We start from the raw sequence: 20,737 nt of genomic DNA on the forward strand, positions 1-20,737 counted from the left end.
ATGCCCTACCAACCAATCCCTTCTTCTAGTCAAGTTGTGCCATAAATTTCTCTTCTCTCCAATTCTGTTCAATACCTCCTCATTAGTTATGTCATCTACCCATCTAATCTTCAGCATTCTTCTGTAGCACCACATTTCGAAAGCTTCTCTTCTCTTCTTGTCAAAACTATTTATCGTCCACGTTTCACTTCCATACATGCCTACACTCCATACAAATACTTTCAGAAACGACTTCCTGACACTTAAATCTATACTCAATGTCACCAAATTTCTCTTCTTCAGAAACGCTTTCCTTGCCATTGCCAATCTAGATTTTGTATCCTCTCTACTTCGACCATCATCAGTTATTTTGCTCCTCAAGTAGCAAAACTCATTTACTACTTTAAGCCTCTCATTTCCTAATCTAATTCCCTCAGCATCACCTGATTTAATTCGACTACATTCCACTGGATGTACATGTCGATGAAAATTCATGGCATTAATATCACATATTTTTGTGAAGTAGCTCATCACGTACAAACAGAGTACTGCGTAGTGTGTGAGGTACAAACTGTGTGGAATTCAGTTGTGATAGTGGCTTACTGGTGGACTGCATGGTGATGTCTGTCTTCACCAAGGTTCCTGTCGTCCACATCTGAACCGTACAGCTATCACATCGTAACCCTTTCACCACTGCACCTGCTGTGTGAGAAAATATAATGGCTGTACTGCAACATTCTGGGTAATTCTGAACCACAATCTGGAGCCTAGCAGCAGCCAGCCAGACTAGGAGATTACCACACTGTGTGTAGTATGCTGCTTTCCCCACAGCACTACTGGCTTCATCGGAGTGTTGCCTTGAGTGGGAGGCATGGACTGCTGATGAATGGCATTTCATCGTGTTCAGCGACGAATTGAGGCTCTGCCACGACTGCAGATGGCTACCGTTGGGGAGTATGGTGACAACCAGGAGATAGAGCCCATTCTTCCAGTATCATGGAGACGCACAAGAGTTTTACTTATGGAGTGGGGACCCATTGGGTATGACTTTAGGTCACAGCTGGTAGTCACTGAGGTGAGTCATGGACATCTTCCAGTCTCATGTGTTACTTCTCAAGCTACAGTACTGTGGTGCCATTTTTCGACTGAACAACGCTTGTACACACAGGGCACGTGTCTCTATGACCTGTCTGAATGATGATGAGGTACTCCTGTGGCCAGCAAGATCTGCCGTATCTGCCCCCAACAGAACATTTTTGGCATGGTCTCAGATGTCAACTTCATTCCAGCGCCAGTATCCAAGATGCCAAGGAGCAGTTAAAACAGTGTTGGGCCAGCATGTCTCAAGAGGAGACAAACAATGGCTTTATGACAGCCTTCCAAACCGAATCAGTGCACGTGTTTAGCTCACAGAGGGTGCAACGTCGTTATGATTAGTGAGCTCATACTGCCAAGTTCTTTGTAAATTTGATTCAGTTTGTAATAATTGGTAACATCGCATTACCTTACCACCAGTGGACCTCTATTTCTTTTACTCCTCTCCTTTGGGGTGCTTCGCATTTTTTTGTATGGTAAAAATGGAAATGCCGTGTGACTAGGGCCTCCCATCGGGTAGACTGTTCGCCTGGTGCAAGTCTTTAGAGTTGACGCCACTTTGGCGACATGCGTGCCGATGGGGATGGAATGATGACGATAAGGAGAACACAACACCCAGTCCCTGAGCAGAGAAAATCCCAGCTGGGAATCGAACCCGGGCCATTAGATATGACATTCCGTCGCGCTGACCACTCAGCTACCAGAGGCGGACTTTTGTATCGTGTAAATGACGTAATGTCCTGTAAAAGTAAAGATTTCTGCTGGAAGACACTAAATGCGAGGCTGAGGTGGTAAGTGATAAGGTTTTCTTTCTTCAGACAAATTGGCACCACACCATAGAAATCGTTGAATTGAGTGCTTCAGTACAAATGCTATCAGTCCTAAAGGCCAGCTGAATTCAGAGCTAGGGAACTGCAGTGTTTATGGAGATAGGTGGAAAGTAATGACGTGTGGCTATGTTAATTAAGCCAAATGTGGCCTGGTTCTTTACTAGGTGCATTTCGCTGTGTTTGCTTAACAATTTTTAGAGGCTATTAACTCCACTCTCAAGTCTCTGACAGGTGGTATTGTGTCTGAAGTACAGCTTTTTGCTCCAACTAACAAGAGCTAATGAATATCTCTGTCCCTCTCTCTGTCAGTGGACGTTTTGCTGAATGCCTCTGAACGTGTGCTTTGTGCCTGAGAATTGGTGCTGATGTAGCAATGTGTGTTCATGTTCATGACCGGAGTATAGTGGTTATTGTTTCGTTCTGCTATGTAGCTAGGTCACCACTTGTGTCTGGTGTTGCCTGTGGCTGTGTTAGTATGAGCTTAAGAAAAAATTTTTAATTTCTTTCCCTTTTCAACTCTGCAATTCTTAAACGGCCAGCAGTGTACCATGTATGGGTTTTGTTGCAGGAGCTGGTGCGCACAGTGTGGCCGTACATGGAGCCACTCCAGTTGGTTTCCATGATGGTAGCAGGAGGCGTGGTGCGCATGCTCAGTGATCTGGTGGGCGGGGCTACCACCAGGCAGAAGATGAACGCCATCAAGGCTACCATGCTGCTGGCCAAACTACAGGGTCCGGCAGTGCACCGTCTGGCCCGGCTCCTACCCTGCATGGGAGCCTTCTCGCCTCACTTCTGGAGCCACAGTGAGTTCCTCTCCCAGAACTATTCTACACTACCACTCGCCAACATCTCGGCGCTGAGGAAGGTACATGTGACTGAAACGAATATTACAGCCCAGCTGAAGTACGATAGGGTTACAGGACTATTCATGGTTCCTCAAACTGAGTCCACCTACCAATGTGGGCAGTCAGCACCTCTGACTGACGTTCAGAAGAGCCAAGTTTAGTTCACGGTATTGCCAGGAGTTTTTCGTTGCTGGGGGAACAAGAAAAGAATGTGAAATGAAGCATGTTTAATCCAACCATTTAACATGCTATACCCACCCTCATTATCCTGTCATTACAACTAGAAAATCGCGATTGGACCATAAATGTACGTGAATTTACCAGCTTTTACATTGGATTGAGGATTTCACATTCTTATTATTCAGATGTACCGTCTCAAACCACGAACCTTCTAGGGAAATCGTAATCATAGTTTCATTACCATTCGAAAATTGAAACCTAAGAACCAACAAGGTCGTCAACTTTGTAGACTAATTTTTCCTAATGGAAATGATTGTTTAGCGTCATTGGCCGGGAGGCCCCTTATGGGGCACATCCGGCCGCCTTGGTGCAGGTCTTACTACATTCGACGCCACATTGGGCGATCTGCGCACCAGGTGGAGATGAAATTATGATGAAGACAACCCAATACCCAGTTCCCGAGCGGAGAAAATCCACGACCCAGCCGGGAACCGAACCCAGGCCCCTTAGGACAGCAGTCCAACACTCTGACCGTTCAGCTATCGGGGCAGACACTGTTCCTAATTCCAAGAATGTGATTTGTTCAACTAAAAATTCCGTAACTCAAACGTTACTAACACATTAACATACGAATTAGAGACACAACCATTTTCATAATTTGTAGTATTTCCAAATTCTATTCTGTTAGTATTCAAGCGAGTAATTTTCTGAGCATTTGATGTCCTTATAACTCCCAATTCTAATTTTTAAAGGAAATTTTTGAAGTTTAAAATTTTACTAGTTAAATTATAAATGATAGCGCTCTTATAAGCGAGGAAAGTTTTGATGAACATGAACTTACTGTATTATTACAATATCAAAAAGTAATGTCATGAATTTCTATACAACACAAGGATACGAAGTATTTGGTACATGAAGAAAATTGGTCTAAAATCCACACCAGTTACCATTTTAATTTCTTTCTTTTAAAGTCTTAATTAATGTAACTTTCTCTTATAATTGACTAACAACCATGGAATGGCGCATTACTGTCAGAGGGTGAGACAATAAATAGCTAGGCATGAACTGGAGGACTGAGAGAGACTGTGAACTCAGAGGAAAACAGACATATCAATCACATCACGTAGTTATGGTGAAAGCCTGTGTGGACACTACAAAGTGTGCTGCGCCGGGATGTCACCAGATATATCGGGAATTTCTTGTTGTAATAACAATAATGGGTGAGCAGATTAAGTACTGAACCATTTAACTCTCCACTTACGTGCAACTGAGCAGTGAACAGTTATTATGTTATATGTATTTCGGGACTGTGTTACTGATTAGTATATCGCAACATCAAGATTATATACTGGGGCGTTAATATGTAACACATTTATTTTCTCACGCAGTTTCGCTTTAGAAAACGTGGAATTTGCTGCGGGAAATTGTGGAATATTCGCACTATAGTCCCTGTAGTTTTAAGAATTTCCAGTTGGTGGTAGAATTATACGTAGCCTTCAAAATGGCGTCTGTAACAGTGGTGCTTTCCAACCAGAGAGGAGTCATTGAGTTTCTTTTCGCATAAAACAAGAGCATCGTAGATATTCATAGGCGCTTGCAGAATATCTGCAAACACCTGGCAGTGGAGGCACCAACTTCTCTGATCCCTCACGTGCTGGCAGCCTTACGTAGCCGTGACTCCTACGATGTTGGAATGTAGGGAAGCCCATCCGAGGTGTTCAACAGATCACAGCCCCCTCACTGCTCACCTGGACGTCTCTGTTGGCAGTGCAGACACGTTCCTCCACCAGTTGAGGTACTCAATCAAAGTTGTGTTCCTCACTGCCTAATAGGAGACTATACAGGGTTTTACAAAAAGGTACGGCCAAACTTTCACGAAACATTCCTCACACACAAATAAAGTAAAGATGTAATGTGGACATGTGTCCGGAATCGCTTAATTTCCATGTTAGAGCTCATTTTAGTTTCGTCAGTATGTACTGTATTCCTCGATTCACCACCAGTTGGCCCAATTGAAGGAAAGTCATGTTAACGTCGGTGCTTGTGTTGACATGCGACTCATTGCTCTACAGTACTAGCATCAAGCACATCAGTACGTATCATCAACAGGTTAGTGTTCATCACGAACGTGGTTTTGCAGTCAGTGCAATGTTTACAAATGCGGAGTTGGCAGATGCCCATTTGATGTATGGATCAGCACGGGGCAATAGCCGTGGCGCGGTACGTTTGTATCGAGACAGATTTCCAGAACGAAGATGTCCCGACAGGAAGACGTTCGAAGCAATTGATCGGCGTGTTACGGAGCACGGAACATTCCAGCCTATGACTCGCGACTGGGGAAGACCTAGAACGACGAGGACACCTGCAATGGACGAGGCAATTCTTCGTGCAGTTGACGATAACCCTAATGTCAGCCTCAGAGAAGTTGTGCTGTACCAGGTAACGTTGACCACGTCGCTGTATGGAGAGTGCTATGGGAGAACCAATTGTTTCCGTACTATGTACAGCGTGTGCAGGCACTATCAGCAGCTGATTGGCCTTCACGGGTCCACTTCTGTGAATGGTTTGTAACGTGCGCGTGGGGCACACAATACTCATTAAAGCCTGTACTATGGTAAGTGAGCGGGGTTCACCTTACGAGACAGGATTTTCGTATAGATATTGACCGCGTGTACCTGAATGGTGGCAAATCAGACTTACACTCACTCTGTAATAACAATGATCCGTCAAGTAAGTTCAAAATGCAATTACACGTCAGTATGGACCAAAAGCACCTCTGAAGATGCTACCAATTTGATAATAATACGGTCGCCAGCCTAATTAGGCATAAACTGAGTTTCTTCCCTGTACAAGTTGCTATATATTCATGCAAACCAACAAGTGGTAACACTGCATAATATAATAGAATTTTAGAACCAGAAAATCTATTGAACTAATAGTTTCACGTTCTGTACTGATATGGAAAAACCATGAATACATAACACTACACTATAATGTATACTGCAAAACTTTATACTGTCTATTAATCTGATTTAAATCGGGCATAGGTTACCCTAGCAATAGCACTTTCGTGACACACGCAAAATGTCAATTTTGATAAAGATAAAACACTGATAAATTTTGACTTATATATTGACTTTAACTTTTGCTGGTCAAACCAATGTGGAACACTCCAGAATTCAAATGAATAAAAGGGGGCGGGGGGGACCGTGAAACTGTTATGATGACTACATTTAAAAAATTGATTACTGAAATTATCATGCGTTCAAGATTTCCAGTATATGAGTCACTACTCTTTTTATCTTATTTACTTCTCATTTAAATACCTTTATATCTGTCTCGAAATAATTAAACTTCATTACTATATCAATATTAAAGTTACCTTTCAACTTCGTTAGACCTTCGTTATTCATTTACTGGTTCATTAACAAAACAGTTCTTTAAACACCATTCTAAGATAACTAGGTCTGCAAGTAATTATTACTAACATAAAATTTAATCTTTCATTTCGGGACACTCTGATTGTACAACATTTGGAAAGGACCCTGTCTAGGTTAGATGTGAGGATAATTAAATGAGGGGAAAGTTCTGGTAAAACTTAGGTTATTATTGAACAGTTCATTCTATGGTCCATACGAATACAGAACTAAAAGTTTCAGCCTGATTCTATCGATGCAGCGGTTGGCGGGCGGCGAGATGTCGAGGCACAGAGCACACATACAACCAGAGTCATGGCTCTTGACGTATCGGCACTTTAATTCTTCTTAGCGCCGCAATGCTTTTCCATTTAGTGCCTATGGAATTTTGCCATGCTGTGTGGGCGTTGGAACGGCATACCCGAGGCTCGGTGAAGCTACGTCTTCCAGGAGAGCCTCCTCGCTCCAGAAGGTGTTGCTCAAACCAATGCCAAACTCCAACAACTACTGCTGAGCCCGTTGTGCCGTGCAGTGCCCGTGCGCATTTTCCCGCGCTCGCCTGCCATCCACCTTTTACCGCTCCCTTACAGACAGGGTATTCACCCGAGGTTTTGCATTCTACAAATCCTAACACATTGCCTACGTATGGACCAGACGCACAGTTACAATTTTAAGCATCTTACAACAGTCTCAACATTTGTTACACTTCAATTCTATTACAATATTGCTTGACATTTGACATAAACATTAATATTCACATTGAAAATTGTTTACAGTTTTCTTAACACAATGGCATGAAACAAAAAAGAAATGAAATCAGAACATCAATTACACTAATTTATCGAAAAATCAGATCAAAAAAAAATTTACTTATATGTACAATAGTACAGCGTCGTTGTTGTTACACATGCCCCTGTTTCCAGTAAATTTCACTAAGTGCAAATTTGATGGGAACACTGAACTTTGTATTTATACAGGGGTTCTGAATCTTTGTGTGAATGTGCCATCATAAAATTTTATATTACAAAACTTCCTTTCACTCACATTATATAGGTCTATACTTTTTAACATATCAAGAACATTTACCTATCATTTGCTCAAGTGCCTTTGGCACAGTCCAACCTCCTATCACAACATGATTTAAATAGCAAATTACTCATTATTAAATTTCTCAGAGAAATAAATTCAAAATCTGAAACACAAACACTTAACTACAAAGCATATACAAATACCTATATACACTATAAGACAATTTGTTGCTGCTTGCATTGAATGGCAGGCCATTTCCTTATTTACTAATAAACACACAATACTATTTAGAAAAATTACTACACATATTTGCTGCCTGTTATTCAGATTTGGGCAGTCCATTTCACACCATTTTATCACATCACCTGTACCACACTTACAATTCTCCTTTGACTATTTATCTGCCCTCTTTGGTGTTTGGCAGTCCCATCTTTTATTTGGCTTGCAGCATTTACCCTTTCTTTTCAGCCCTTTTCTTCATACATCTTTACATTTATAGTACATTTGGTAATCTGAAACTTACATAAGTACATTAGCACACTGACATTAGTATACATATATTTACAAAGATTTGTTACATTTAGAATAAAATAGTTTCATCGTAAGATACAGTACATTTACTGCAGATTGCTTTCTGAGTGTACTTAGGTCACTCACTCCTAGGAACATGCAGTTTCAGGTCCACAACGTTTCTTACACCTAAAGGTCTCTTGGATTTTGGGTAGATCAGGTGGTAAGCATTATCATGTGGAATGTTCTCTATTATATACGGTCCATTATAAATATATATAAATTTGGAAATTTCATGGTTCAGTTCACTAGACTTTTCGTGGGTTTTTAAAAGAACGTAATCCTCAATTTTAAATTTTGAAACTTTCAGGTTTTTATCATGTCTTTTAGATCTATATTCATCCTTTTGCTTTGCCCTTTTTCTGACTCTTTTGACTCAACCCCAAGCTTCTACAAGGTGGAAACTCCAGTTTTTCCTCAATTAAACTTTTACTTCTGCTGCCTAACAAAATTTCTTCCGGTGGGAACCCAGTAGTTTCATGATGTAAGGTGTTCATGACATTCTCAAAGTCCAATATAAATCTGCCCCAGACTCTAAATCATGCCCCTTCCTGTTTTTTCCATATCGCACCTTGGTCGACTGTGACATCGTCCCAAGATACGTTCCTCACCTGTGAATCATTTATATCTGGTGGCTTTCCAGGTTTCTGGAGTTCAAAGTCTTTGCTTACTTGAACTCTTTGCAAAATAGACACTGAGTCGTCCGGTGGCTCCTTTTTTCTGTGTTCAGTCTCAACATCTGGATTTTGTTTTGAAACTTCGTTGTCAGTAGGTACAATATCGCAATTAGCTGTATCCCCATTATTTTCACTAGTACCGAAATACTCGTCATCTGAACTATCGTCAGAACCCGACCATTTTGGATCGCTTTCAGGTTCTAACATCAAAGCTTTTCTGAGACAGGCACTAAGTTCTTCCTCTGCATTTTCGTCAGACTTTGATTTTAACTCAATATCCTCTTTTGGGAAAACGGCCTCATTATCAGCTTTACTCACATCCACTGTTACTTCATATTTAGTGTAATCCTCGTGGACTTCAATTATTCTTAGGTAATTACCTGCCCCTTCCCCACGGTGCCTTTCGGTAACAGCTTGTACTATTGGCGGATCGTTAACAGAAGTTACTTCCTCGTCAATGCTTAGGATTTCATCCTCCAATCCCTTTCTATCTTTAACCTTCGTCCTATCGGCAGCACGCGTACTTTGCGCGGCGCTATTTACTCTTTCCTCTTTAAATTCAGGCCACGTCACCTTATCGACGTCCCTACTATCTCCTTTTTCACTAATTAACCTCCTTGTCTCATATTCCTTCTTAAAATCCACTCACATTGCTTGAGGCCCTTGTACAGATCGTCGATCTGCACACGCCAATCAGTTACTTCTGTTAATTCATTCTCGCCATTTTGCGAGGTGCCGGGGCTAGCAGTGTATTTAACACTAAATTCTAGAATCTACATATGTAAATGATGCTCTAAGCCCCCCCCCCCTATTCTAACTCCGACTTTTGCTGTTGCACAAGGATTAAAAAATATACGCGAGCTGACTGTAATCAACCCTGCAAGTGGAGTAGAAAAGAGTTTGGCACCTGCAATAATTTAATTTGATAAATAAGTTAAATAAAGGAAGGTTTCATTAACGTAGTGAGAAGTGATGGGTTGCTCTACCGATTAACAGAATGAAAGTTCTGTCCAAAATAACAATATGACTTATTAAGACTAAACACAAAATAATAAACAAAAACACATGAAACATTTGTAACACATCAAGTTGGCTCAAATTGGATACTCAAACAAACGCTGTGAAGGTGAAGTTGTCCCTAAACTAGATTTTGAGGTTTATGACGAAGTGGTATGTGGAGCCAATTCATTGCCACTCAAATCTTGAGAGAGACACACAGCTAACCCAACATTAATTGCTGCTACTCAAGACAGAACAAAGTTAGAAAAAGACGAACAGGCGCACTCTGCTGAGCTCTGATTATCACCTAGGAAAATCCCTATCTGCCGGTGCTGCGGACATACATTACCAAACTGTCTTCTTAACTGCCAGAACACGATCTGGCGTAGCGGAGGCGATGGCTGGTTGCTTCGACGTCCTCGACCGAAAGGCGAGAGCCGACTCCCTAGAGCACCCATACAGGCCGAACACACAACATTCCCGCCCCCACGACAGTGGCCGTGGTTAAACGTTCCAATCAGCAACTCGAAAACCGGCGGAAAATTCCACTCCATTGCCAGAGCACTACCATTCCACCAATGGAGATTCTTGGCGCCAATTTCTGCACTGATTTTGCTACGTCACGGAGCTATGCCCTGAGCAAGCCAATCACAGTTACTATTTTCCAGAAAGCGCGGGAATTTTCCCACCACAACTGCCTGGGTACACAAGTCATTCCCACGCCTGGCTGGTAGCCCGCCAGAAAGTGTTTTCGCTAACATTCTGCGAAGTAACGGAACCTCTAGCCCAGCCGCTACTTCAGACCCCTCCGGGCGTGTCTTTTGACAATGTCGGCGTCTGGAAAGTATTCACTCGACTTCCTCACACCCGTCGGCTTAACCCTTTCCAGATCAGTGGAGCCCGCCTGTCACCGGACCACCCGGGTGACGAGAGACGCTGCGTGGGAAGTCCGCGTGTGAAGGAGTAGCGACTTTTCACTGCATGCAATTAGAGAGGAAAATCGTAAGATAGAAATATGAGAGGGGGCTCATGCTGCCTCTCATAGCCCCTACGCCATTTTAGATTGTAATCGGTGAGCGGTTGGCTCACTTAGGAGCAAGGTAGTGAGTCAATCGCCCAAGAACGATCTCGCAAACTGGCTGCAAACATGCTGCACTCTATAAAGAAAATCACTGCAACTGAAAAATGCAGTTCATAGAGGGAGGATTATTTATGATGTAGCCAACTTCACCTTCTTAATATGGAACACTAACACTCACATCACACATCCATACCCAGGGAGCCCCTTCCAAACACCGATTCACACAGACATTCACTCTCTAAATATGGCCCGGGCATGTGAGCCAAATATGGAGCAATTTATTCTTTAAAATCAGAGTTGGAGTGCTCCGCAATTAAATGCCCAAGATTTTACAACAATTTGAGTCATGAAACTAACCTGAACTCACTCACACATGATACTATATAAGTTAACTATCTTTGTGAGCTTTCAGAATCGGAGGTTGTAACTAGATTCTGAAAGCTCACAAAGAGCAAGAATAACCTTTACAAAATGTTCCCTGAACTGATGGTCCATTCACAATGACAGTGGTGGTATCTGCTTCAGTTTATGTGGACTTCAGGCACACTGTTTGCATACACACAACAATAAATACAAAATACAAAAAAAACATGGTGTGGAGAACAATACAGGAATTTGTAATAAGAATTACAGTGTAAAACACAAACACATACAAGGTATAACATACATTACAAAAACAACACTAGAGAAAGAAATTTAAGAAAAAAAACTAGGTTCATGGGGCATCAAGTTGTGCGTGCACATTGCACAATGTTCACGACTGTGCTGAGAATGGGGCACTAAATCACATTGTTAGAAATATTCGAAGCACTTCACAAATTCCACAGTACTGACATCACATAGGGCTAAACGTCGGGTGTTGTTGCTATGTTGTTGCAACGGCAATAGGGTGTGCTGGAGCATCTGCAGTACTCTGTTGAGATTGCACCAAGACCCACGCATATGATCACGGCAGTACGGTAGGAAGACACAGTGATAGGCTCTCCTCACGTCGATTAATTGTCTCTGAGGTCAACTTGTTGGGATACATCACTAGTTTAGGTCTCTTCTCTCGCTGGACAGTACTTTACGTATCCCAATATTGCAGTCCGACGAGGGATGATGGCACGTGGAGTGACTCCACAAGTGTGTGAGGTCATCCATACAGGATCGAACTAGGAGCGACGATTGCTACAACTGCTCTCTAATATGGAGGAGAAGTTAGAAATGAGACCATTCATTTGTTAGTGTGGCACGATACTGCTTTGTGTATGCAGATCGGCCAATGCTAGTGAGTTGTAAAAACCCAAACAGGTGAGTATATAGCGTCCCTTTCTGTCCTGAGGCACATGAGGCGCAGGATCTGACACGATATGTGATCTTCTTCGTGTACTCACGACAACGTGGTCTGCCGCAAGGAATCCCTCCAAACGGCTGCCGCGTCCAGAGAGCTAGCAGGCTGTCGTGTGTGGGTCGTGTGTCAGTGTCAACGGCCAGCCTCACTTTCGCTTGTGGCCCGGCGAGGGCTGTCTGCCGCCTAATCCCTCAGGTATACGGCCCGGTGACTGTCAGCTTGTAGGACTGGATGCTCTCGCGCCCTTCACGTCAGGTGGCGCGCTGACACTCTCTTCTTGCAGGTAGCCGATGACCTCTTGTTTTTGCTCCGGCTGGCCTCTGCATTGCCACGATCCCCGTCATCTGCACAATTCTTACAAAAATCTTATGCCTAACTTTTCCCCATGACCTTCTATGTTATATAATAAATTTACATAACGATACATTGATGGTCTGTCATTTCAGACACTCTAATTTTAATTTTATAGTTATTTATCTGTAGCTATCATTATAACAAAATCTCGGTGTGATATTTGTGTAGAGACCGATCTCACTACTGTACATGGTGTGTGACGCTATACTGGATGGACAACTAAATGTGCGTGCCCGCACTAATATTACTATCAATTATATAGATCGACAGTAGACATGCTCAAGAATTAACTACCATTTGCCAACGATCTACAGTCTATGTCTTTTAATTAAATTATGTTGTTATGCAGGTCTAAGTTTTACTGTGCTATAAAGAACATGCAACTATGCTGCTTTCGCTCGCCCGTCGTCCCTCCATCTCGGGTCTGTGGTTTGGTGACCTGAAAAATAGCATCTCAACAGGCGCGCGCCAAACACTTGTGGTAGAAAACCGCCACAATATTAAGGATCTAGTTATTCTAAAATCCTAAAGTTTAATTTATCCTAGTATATGGTACTCTCTCTATTATTATTATTATTTTTTTTTACCTTATAGAACACTCTTGCATAATTCCTGTTCCGCTGAGATGTCTCGCTGCTCGCCGCTATTGACGACACAGTGATGTGCGCGCCGTACGACATGGCCTCCGAGTTCTCACTATGCCTCACTGAAACTCCAGAGACTGGGTTAGCCATGGCTATACAAGACAATAAATTTATATTTGCAACTTCTTTTTCTATGTTATGCAGTATTCGCGATCAAAGCACACCTTTCCAGAGGCAATGTAATATGACCAAGCGAGGACTGGTTCCTGTTGAGGATTCCGTCGCCCACCACACACCAGCTACACACTATGTCACGAATTTCCAAGTATAATTCCTTGGTTATTCATCTGTGACAGTCACAAGCAGCACGCTAAATCCCCAACCAACACATTGGCATGGTAGGCTTTATGCCCGCATTTCTACCGTCTAGGCCCTAGGGCCTAGGTTCACCCCGACTTGCAAGGCAACGATGCTGGCGCATCACCGTAAAAACTATACTGCACATGTTCATCCTCGAAATCACGCAATATACCACAATCTTGCACTGCACTGACGCGTGCCTGCAAGCACTGGTATGAACGTCTCACGAACTGGTTGTGGCCACTATGGAGCGTATCACGGCTTCTCAGAACGCTTCTAAGAGCACGTTCTTGTATGCGCCCGTTTGTGCGACATCTCCTCACTCATCATTATCCCTCAACATGGACACCAGACAGGAAAGGACTAAAACATTGCATCATGGAAAGATAGTGTCTCCTACTCCACCGACATTGGAAGTTGCGAACAGAAAAAAAGGATAGCAGCAGTAAATTCTTATGCGAGACAATGCAGCGTGTTAATACTTTAGCAATCTTAATCTATTAATGCAACGATTATCGTTCCCCAAAGAAAGGTTCATATATTTGCTTATTCTACTATGTACATCACTTACACTACTACTATAGCAAGGTTCATGTATTTGCCCATTCTACTATGTACACCACTTACACTACTACTATTCCACGAACTCCTTTATGTGAGAGATGTGGTGGAGTCATATGGACTAGCGCCAATCCCTTGTCAGACTCCCCCTCCTCGGACGTGCATTAGGATTTGCAGGTCTAATTTCAATCTCCTGGTTCTCCTGTGGTCCTTGATTTCGCTCTTTCCAGTTACGGTCGCTTTGCCGTTCATTATTCCTCCTGTCCCAGATTCCTTGTCTAGATTGACCCTGTTCCCTGACGTTCTGGTTTCCGTGTCTCTGGTTTCCATAATCTTGAATTGCGTAACCTTGATTTCCGTAACCCTGGTTTCCTAACTGACGAGTGCGATTATGCAATCTGTTGTCGTCTGCCCTTGCTGGCCCGTGGTATTTGTTATTTTGCGCCTTCTTCCTGTCCTTTGCGTCTTGTTTATCGAAGACTACTTCGAGTTCGCGCAATAGACTCTTGAATGCTTCTATGTCAGATCCACACTTGCCGACAAGTGTCTGTTGATACCTAACAGGCAATTTGGAAAAACAAAATTTGATGACTTCTCCCTTGCTATATGGACTATCTAAAAATTGATTCTTCTTGAGTAAATGATCAAAAAATTTGGTTGCGCTCCTTTGCCCGGACACTTCCAGTTCAGGACAAAATATTATTTCCTCTTTAATCCTGTCTTGCGTTTCCTTTGACCAGTAGATCCCCAGGAATGCATCAACAAATTCCTGATAAGTCTGACACGTCGCTGCCACACCCCGCATCTTTTCTGCGGCTTGGCCTTCGATGTGTTCACACATGAATTCTAATTTTGCCAGGGTTGGCCATGATGACGGTAATGAATTTGTAAACTGCATCACCCAGCTCTTGGGATGCATCGACCCTCCATTATCTCTGAACTTTTGGAATTTTAGTATCGACAGGAAGTGATTGTGATGAAAATCCTGTCCGATCCTCGCACTGGGGTTGTCACTCGTTTCCGATACTCGCACGTCTGCTGAGTGTCCTGATCTATCTTGCTGATAACTGTGATGTGCTACCTCTGTATCACAGTGGCAGTGGCACTCAGAATTCACTCTCCTAAGTGGGCTACAATTATTGGAGGTATTACTAGGTGTTTCTGCGTGTGCATTGTTAGTTCCGCATTCTGTCACTGGGCTAGAGCACGGCGGGCTTTTCCTAGGAGACACAATTCTGTGTACTCCATCATTGGTATCCGAACACGCAGTGCTCGTGTGACCGTTTCGCTCTAGTTTTGCTATCCGACTCTCTACTTTTTTCATTCGTTTAGTGATGTTCATAACCGCAATATTACCTTGGGTTTTTAAGAATGCTAGGGATTTTGAGTGGGCTTGTGTCGCACGTCGCAAGCGACCTGCAAGTTGAGAAGTTACTTTTGCGATTCTCATTGCCCCTGTTGCTGCCGTTTTGGCCAGGCCTGCTACTTTTTGTGCAGCCATTGACATTTGTTTCGCTTCTGCACATTCTTTCTTTATTGTTAGTAATTCCCCACGAATTTCCCCTATATGCGAAATTATAGTCTGAGTGTCCTTCTTACGCTGTTTCTCATCTTCTTCTTTCATTGATCGTAGGAAGCTCAGTATTGGGTTTACGTCATCTTTTTGATCCTCTTCAAATGTGGGAGATGTAACTCCGGACACCTGAGCGCTAGAGCTCTGACGTGGCCGAGCTAGCCCCTGTCTGCTCTCGTTCGTTTGATTATAAACATCTGCTACCGTCTCGATCTGTGTGCCTGTCTCTGTTTCATCCTCTACTTCACTATCATAATCACGGCCGCAACGCTGCTCTGAGATCGCGTCCAAATCACCTTCCTCATCAATGACCCTGGCGTCCTGTCCTGCTAAAAATGTGCCCATCTCATCTCCGAACCTATTCCCGTCAGTAAACTGCCCCTTATCCATTATGCTATCCTCTTTTGTTTTAGCTTCGCTCGATAATAGTCGTACCTTACTTCTCGTTATCATTCATGAAAAACAAATTTATCTAAAATGCACAATAAAATTAATCTACTCATATATTTTTACACATAGACATAAAATTTCAACAACGCCTCTCCAACGCTGTAATTATACGCACGATTTGTTGTGGTACAGAAACCGCACACAAACCCGACAAAGAGTGATGTGATACGGACACACCATCAAAGGAACACGAAAACAATGAAGAAAAGAATATATGCACTGAAAACAAAAACTGTAATCATGCGCCCCTACTTAAAACTAAATGCAGAACTACCAGAAAAAAATTTGGGTATTAATCAATAAAAAATTAAGCAAAAAATATTCTGAGTGTCCCTACTACTAATAGTACTTGCTTATCAGCGATTCACAGGAAAGATCCGAGGCTAAGGGTCGCCATTCTATGCGAGGTGCCGGGGCTAGCAGTGTATTTAACACTAAATTCTTCTAGAATCTACATATGTAAATGATGCTCTAAGCCCCCCCCCCCCCCCCTATTCTAACTCCGAGTTTTGCTGTTGCACATGGATTAAAAATATACGCGAACTGACTGTAATCAACCCTGTAAGTGGAGTAGAAAAGAGTTTGGCACCTGCAATAATTTAATTTGATAAATAAGTTAAATAAAGGAAGGTTTCATTAACGTAGTGAGAAGTGATGGGTTGCTCTACCGATTAACAGAATGAAAGTTCTGTCCAAAATAACAATATGATTTATTAAGACTAAACACAAAATAATAAACAAAAACACATGAAACATTTATAATACATCAAATTGGCTCAAATTGGATACTCAAACAAACGCTGTGAAGGTGAAGTTGTCCCTAATCTAGATTGTGAGGTTTATGACGAAGTGGTATGTGGAGCCAATTCATTGCCACTCAAATCTTAAGAGAGACACTCAGCTAACCCAACATTAATTGCTGCTACTCAAGACAGAACAAAGTTAGAATAAGACGAACAGGCGCACTCTGCTGAGCTCTGATTATCACCTAGGAAAATCCCTATCTGCCGGTGCTGCGGACATACATTACCAAACTGTCTTCTTAACTGCCAGAACACGATCTGGCGTACCGGAGGCGATGGCTGGTTGCTTCGACGTCCTCGACCGAAAGGCGAGAGCCGACTCCCTAGAGCACTCGTACATGCCGAACACACAACATTCCCGCCCCCACGACAGTGGCCGTGGTTAAACGTTCCAATCAGCAACTCGAAAACCGGCGGAAAAGTCCACTCCATTGCCGGAGCACTACCATTCCACCAATGGAGATTCTTGGCGCCAATTTCTGCGCTGATTTTGCTACGTCACGGAGCTATGCCCTGAGCAAGCCAATCACAGTTACCATTTTGCAGAAAGCGCGGGAATTTTCCCGCCACAACTGCCTGGTTACACAAGTCATTCCCACGCCTCGCTGGTAGCCCACCAGAAAGTGTTTTCGCTAACATTCTGCGAAGTAACGGAACCTCTAGCCCAGCCGCTACTTCAGACCCCTCCGGGCGTGTCTTTTGACAATGTCGGCGTCTGGAAAGTATTCACTCGACTTCCTCACACCCGTCGGCTTAACCCTTTCCATATCAGTGGAGCCCGCCTGTCACCGGACCACCCGGGTGACGAGAGACGCTGCGTGGGAAGTCCGCATGTGAAGGAATAGCGACTATTCACTGCATGAAATTAGAGAAGAAAATCGTAAGACAGAAATATGAGAGGGGGCTCATGCCACCTCTCAATTTACTTCATTGCTAACACTGCTAACCACACATCTCTGTGTATCCACTGTTCTATCTACTATTTTCTTCGCCACGGAATTACCACTCGTAACGTATTCACCAGCTCTTACGGCAATGTTTGTACCTAATTCTGCCACCTTGCTAGTGGCTTCTCTCTGAACAGCTGTTCTGCTAGGCTGGGCCGTTGCCATCTGATGCTCCATTCGCCTGTTAACATGCATCGCTCTGCGCGGCGAAGATGACTCATCCGCGCATGCACCTGACACTTGTTTTGCAACAACGCGCTGCGTCGTTCCACGCCTGTCTCTAAGCTGTCTCATAACTTTACTGTCAGTCCGGTAATGTTTCTTAAATCAGAGCCGATATGTTTTGTCGGCTTCCGTTTGGCCCGCAACGTTCGCGGAAATCAGTTTCCCGTGTCGTTATTATTTTGCGCGGTGTACCCTCTACCTGGATAACCCCCTCTTCCTCTTCCTCTGCCTCTACCTCTCTGTATCATGTTGACGCGAAACCCATCGCCGTCATTTCTCTCGTCATTATTGCGATTATTTCTGTTCCTAAAATTCTGATAATTGGCACGACTCTCGCGCCAATGATCTTCGTCTTCGACCCTTTCGAGAAACGCTTGGAAGCTATGATGATTCCTTCCCACATATCTCTTCGAATCTTCTGGAAGCTTTTTATATAGCTCCCATACGATTTCAGAATCGGATCTTCTCCCTCTTAAGTGTGTCAACTTTCGGTACCAATATTCGCAGAAATCTTTCAAAGAATTCCTGCCCCTGTTATCATGAAGTTTGGTCATGATAAATTCGCGCCACAAATGATCCTGTTTTTGTTCGGACCAATATTCTTCCATAAATTTCTGTTTAAACTCTTCGAACGTCATTAGTTCGGTATTCAAGTTAATTCCCTAGCGCTTAGCATCACCTGCTAAGGCGCTAATTACTACGTTTATATTCTCTTGACCAGACAAGTGTTCAGGAAACATCCTCTCGCAATTTTTTATGATATCCAACGGATGCCATCCGTTATGTTTTTTGGTGGGATCGAAGCGTTCCTCACCTTCCAACAGCTTCGTAAGTGGCGTGCCATTACAGACCACACCAGGCCTATTTTTGTATTTACTCTCGAGATCGAAAATTTTGCCTTGAATTTTCGGTGTATTTTGTTCGCACTTTTGCACACATCCGATAACTTTTTCGCCTAAATTTCTTTCAGTATCTGAAACTGCCGTTTTCAACTGTGAGATTCCATGTTGGCATTCGTTTACGATCTCAGTTTTAAGACCGAAAACTTTTTCGTCTACTTTTGTTTCAACTAGAGGCTCTACTTTCTCTTGGATGTTGAGAATTTCAACATCAAACCTACTGTTAATGTTGTCAATTTCCCCCTGCGAAGTATTCATATTTTTATTAATTGTGTCAATTACCGACTTCACAGTATTTACTACAGAGGTTAAATAACCCACTCTTTGTTCTACCTGTTCTATTTGTTTACTAATTTTAATTCCTTGTTCTTCGACCTGTGCTTTAAGCTGACCAACTTGTGTTTTAAGCTGCTCATCAACGTGTGTTTTAAGCTGATCATTCTGTGTTTTAAGCTGCTCGTCAATGTGTGTTTTAAGCTGATCATTCTGTGTTTTGAGCTGCTCACTCTGTCCTGCAATTTGTTTGGTTAATCGTTCAAATAAATCGTTCATGCTTAAAATTTTCACACTGTTTTGTTCTACGAAATCGGTGTGTTCCGATCCTACATCAAAATTTTCTTTCGGTTCTTTCTTTATCTGTGGTGAATCAAACATGTCAGTGGATTCGTTCACATACCCACTATCATCTACAAAGTCATCCTCTACTTCCTGTTTTATTCCTTGCTGTGTTCTAGGAAATCTCGAGATTTCAATCTGTTCGTTAACATGTTCGTGGTATTGTATGTACGCCAATTGTCTTCCGCTAACGCCATCTGTTATCTGGCCGCGTAAACTCCTGTCATTGCCAGCTGCATTTTCCATTACGCTCGTCACATCTACTGTGTCTACGTTCTTGTCCATACTGAACGCAAATTACACCTCACTACCGTACTTGACGCTCACTGCTATTTACTTTACTGAATAACATTGTAATTCGTGCCACTGAACATCTACTGTTCGGTATTCACGTTAATTTGTGACCGACAACTGGATGTCCTGTCACGGTCGCCACTTGTAACGTGCGCGTGGGGCACACAATACTCATTAAGGCCTGTACTATAGTAAGTGAGCGGGGTTCACCTTACGAGACAGGATTTTCGTATAGATATTGACCGCGTGTACCTGAATGGTGGCAAATCAGACTTACACCCACTCTGTAATAACAATGATCCGTCAAGTAAGTTCAAAATGCAATTACACGTCAGTATGGACCAAAAGCAACTCTGAAGATGCTACCAATTTGATAATAATACGGTCGCCAGCCTAATTAGGCATAAACTGAGTTTCTTCCCTGTACAAGTTGCTATATATTCATGCAAAACAACAAGTAGTAACACTGCATAATATAATAGAATTTTAGAACCAGAAAATCTATTGAACTAATAGTTTCACGTTCTGTACTGATATGGAAAAACCATGAATACATAAGACTACACTATAATGTATACTACAAAACTTTATACTGTCAATTAATCTGATTAAAATCGGGCATAGGTTACCCTAGCAATAGCACTTTCGTGACACACACAAAATGTCAATTTTGATAAAGATAAAACACTGATAAATTTTGACTTATATATTGACTTTAACTTTTGCTGGTCAAACCAATGTGGAACACTTCAGAATTCAAATGAATAAAAGGGGGCAGGGGGGACCGTGAAACTGTTATGATCAATATATTAAAAAAATTGATTACTGAAATTATCATGCGTTCAAGATTTCCAGTATATGAGTTACTACTCTTTTTATCTTATTTACTTCTCATTTAAATACCTTTACATCTGTCTCGAAATAATTAAACTTCATTACTATATCAATATTAAAGTTACCTTTCAACTTCGTTAGACCTTTGTTATTCATTTACTGGTTCATTAACAAAACAGTTCTTTAAACACCATTCTAAGATAA

General features: G+C 42.5%; 1 protein-coding gene across 1 annotated transcript in view; it reads left to right on the forward strand.

Annotated features, from left to right (window-relative positions):
* LOC124551238 overlaps positions 1 to 20,737 on the forward strand; it is a 134,277-nt gene that overhangs the window by 81,803 nt on the left and 31,737 nt on the right. Inside the window, exon 6 of the mRNA XM_047126233.1 lies at positions 2,473 to 2,707. Coding sequence (XP_046982189.1) covers positions 2,473 to 2,707 — 235 coding nt within the window. The remainder of the gene's footprint in view (positions 1 to 2,472; positions 2,708 to 20,737) is intronic.

Source organism: Schistocerca americana, chromosome 9 (assembly GCF_021461395.2).
Source record: "Schistocerca americana isolate TAMUIC-IGC-003095 chromosome 9, iqSchAmer2.1, whole genome shotgun sequence".
NCBI lineage: Eukaryota > Metazoa > Arthropoda > Insecta > Orthoptera > Acrididae > Schistocerca > Schistocerca americana.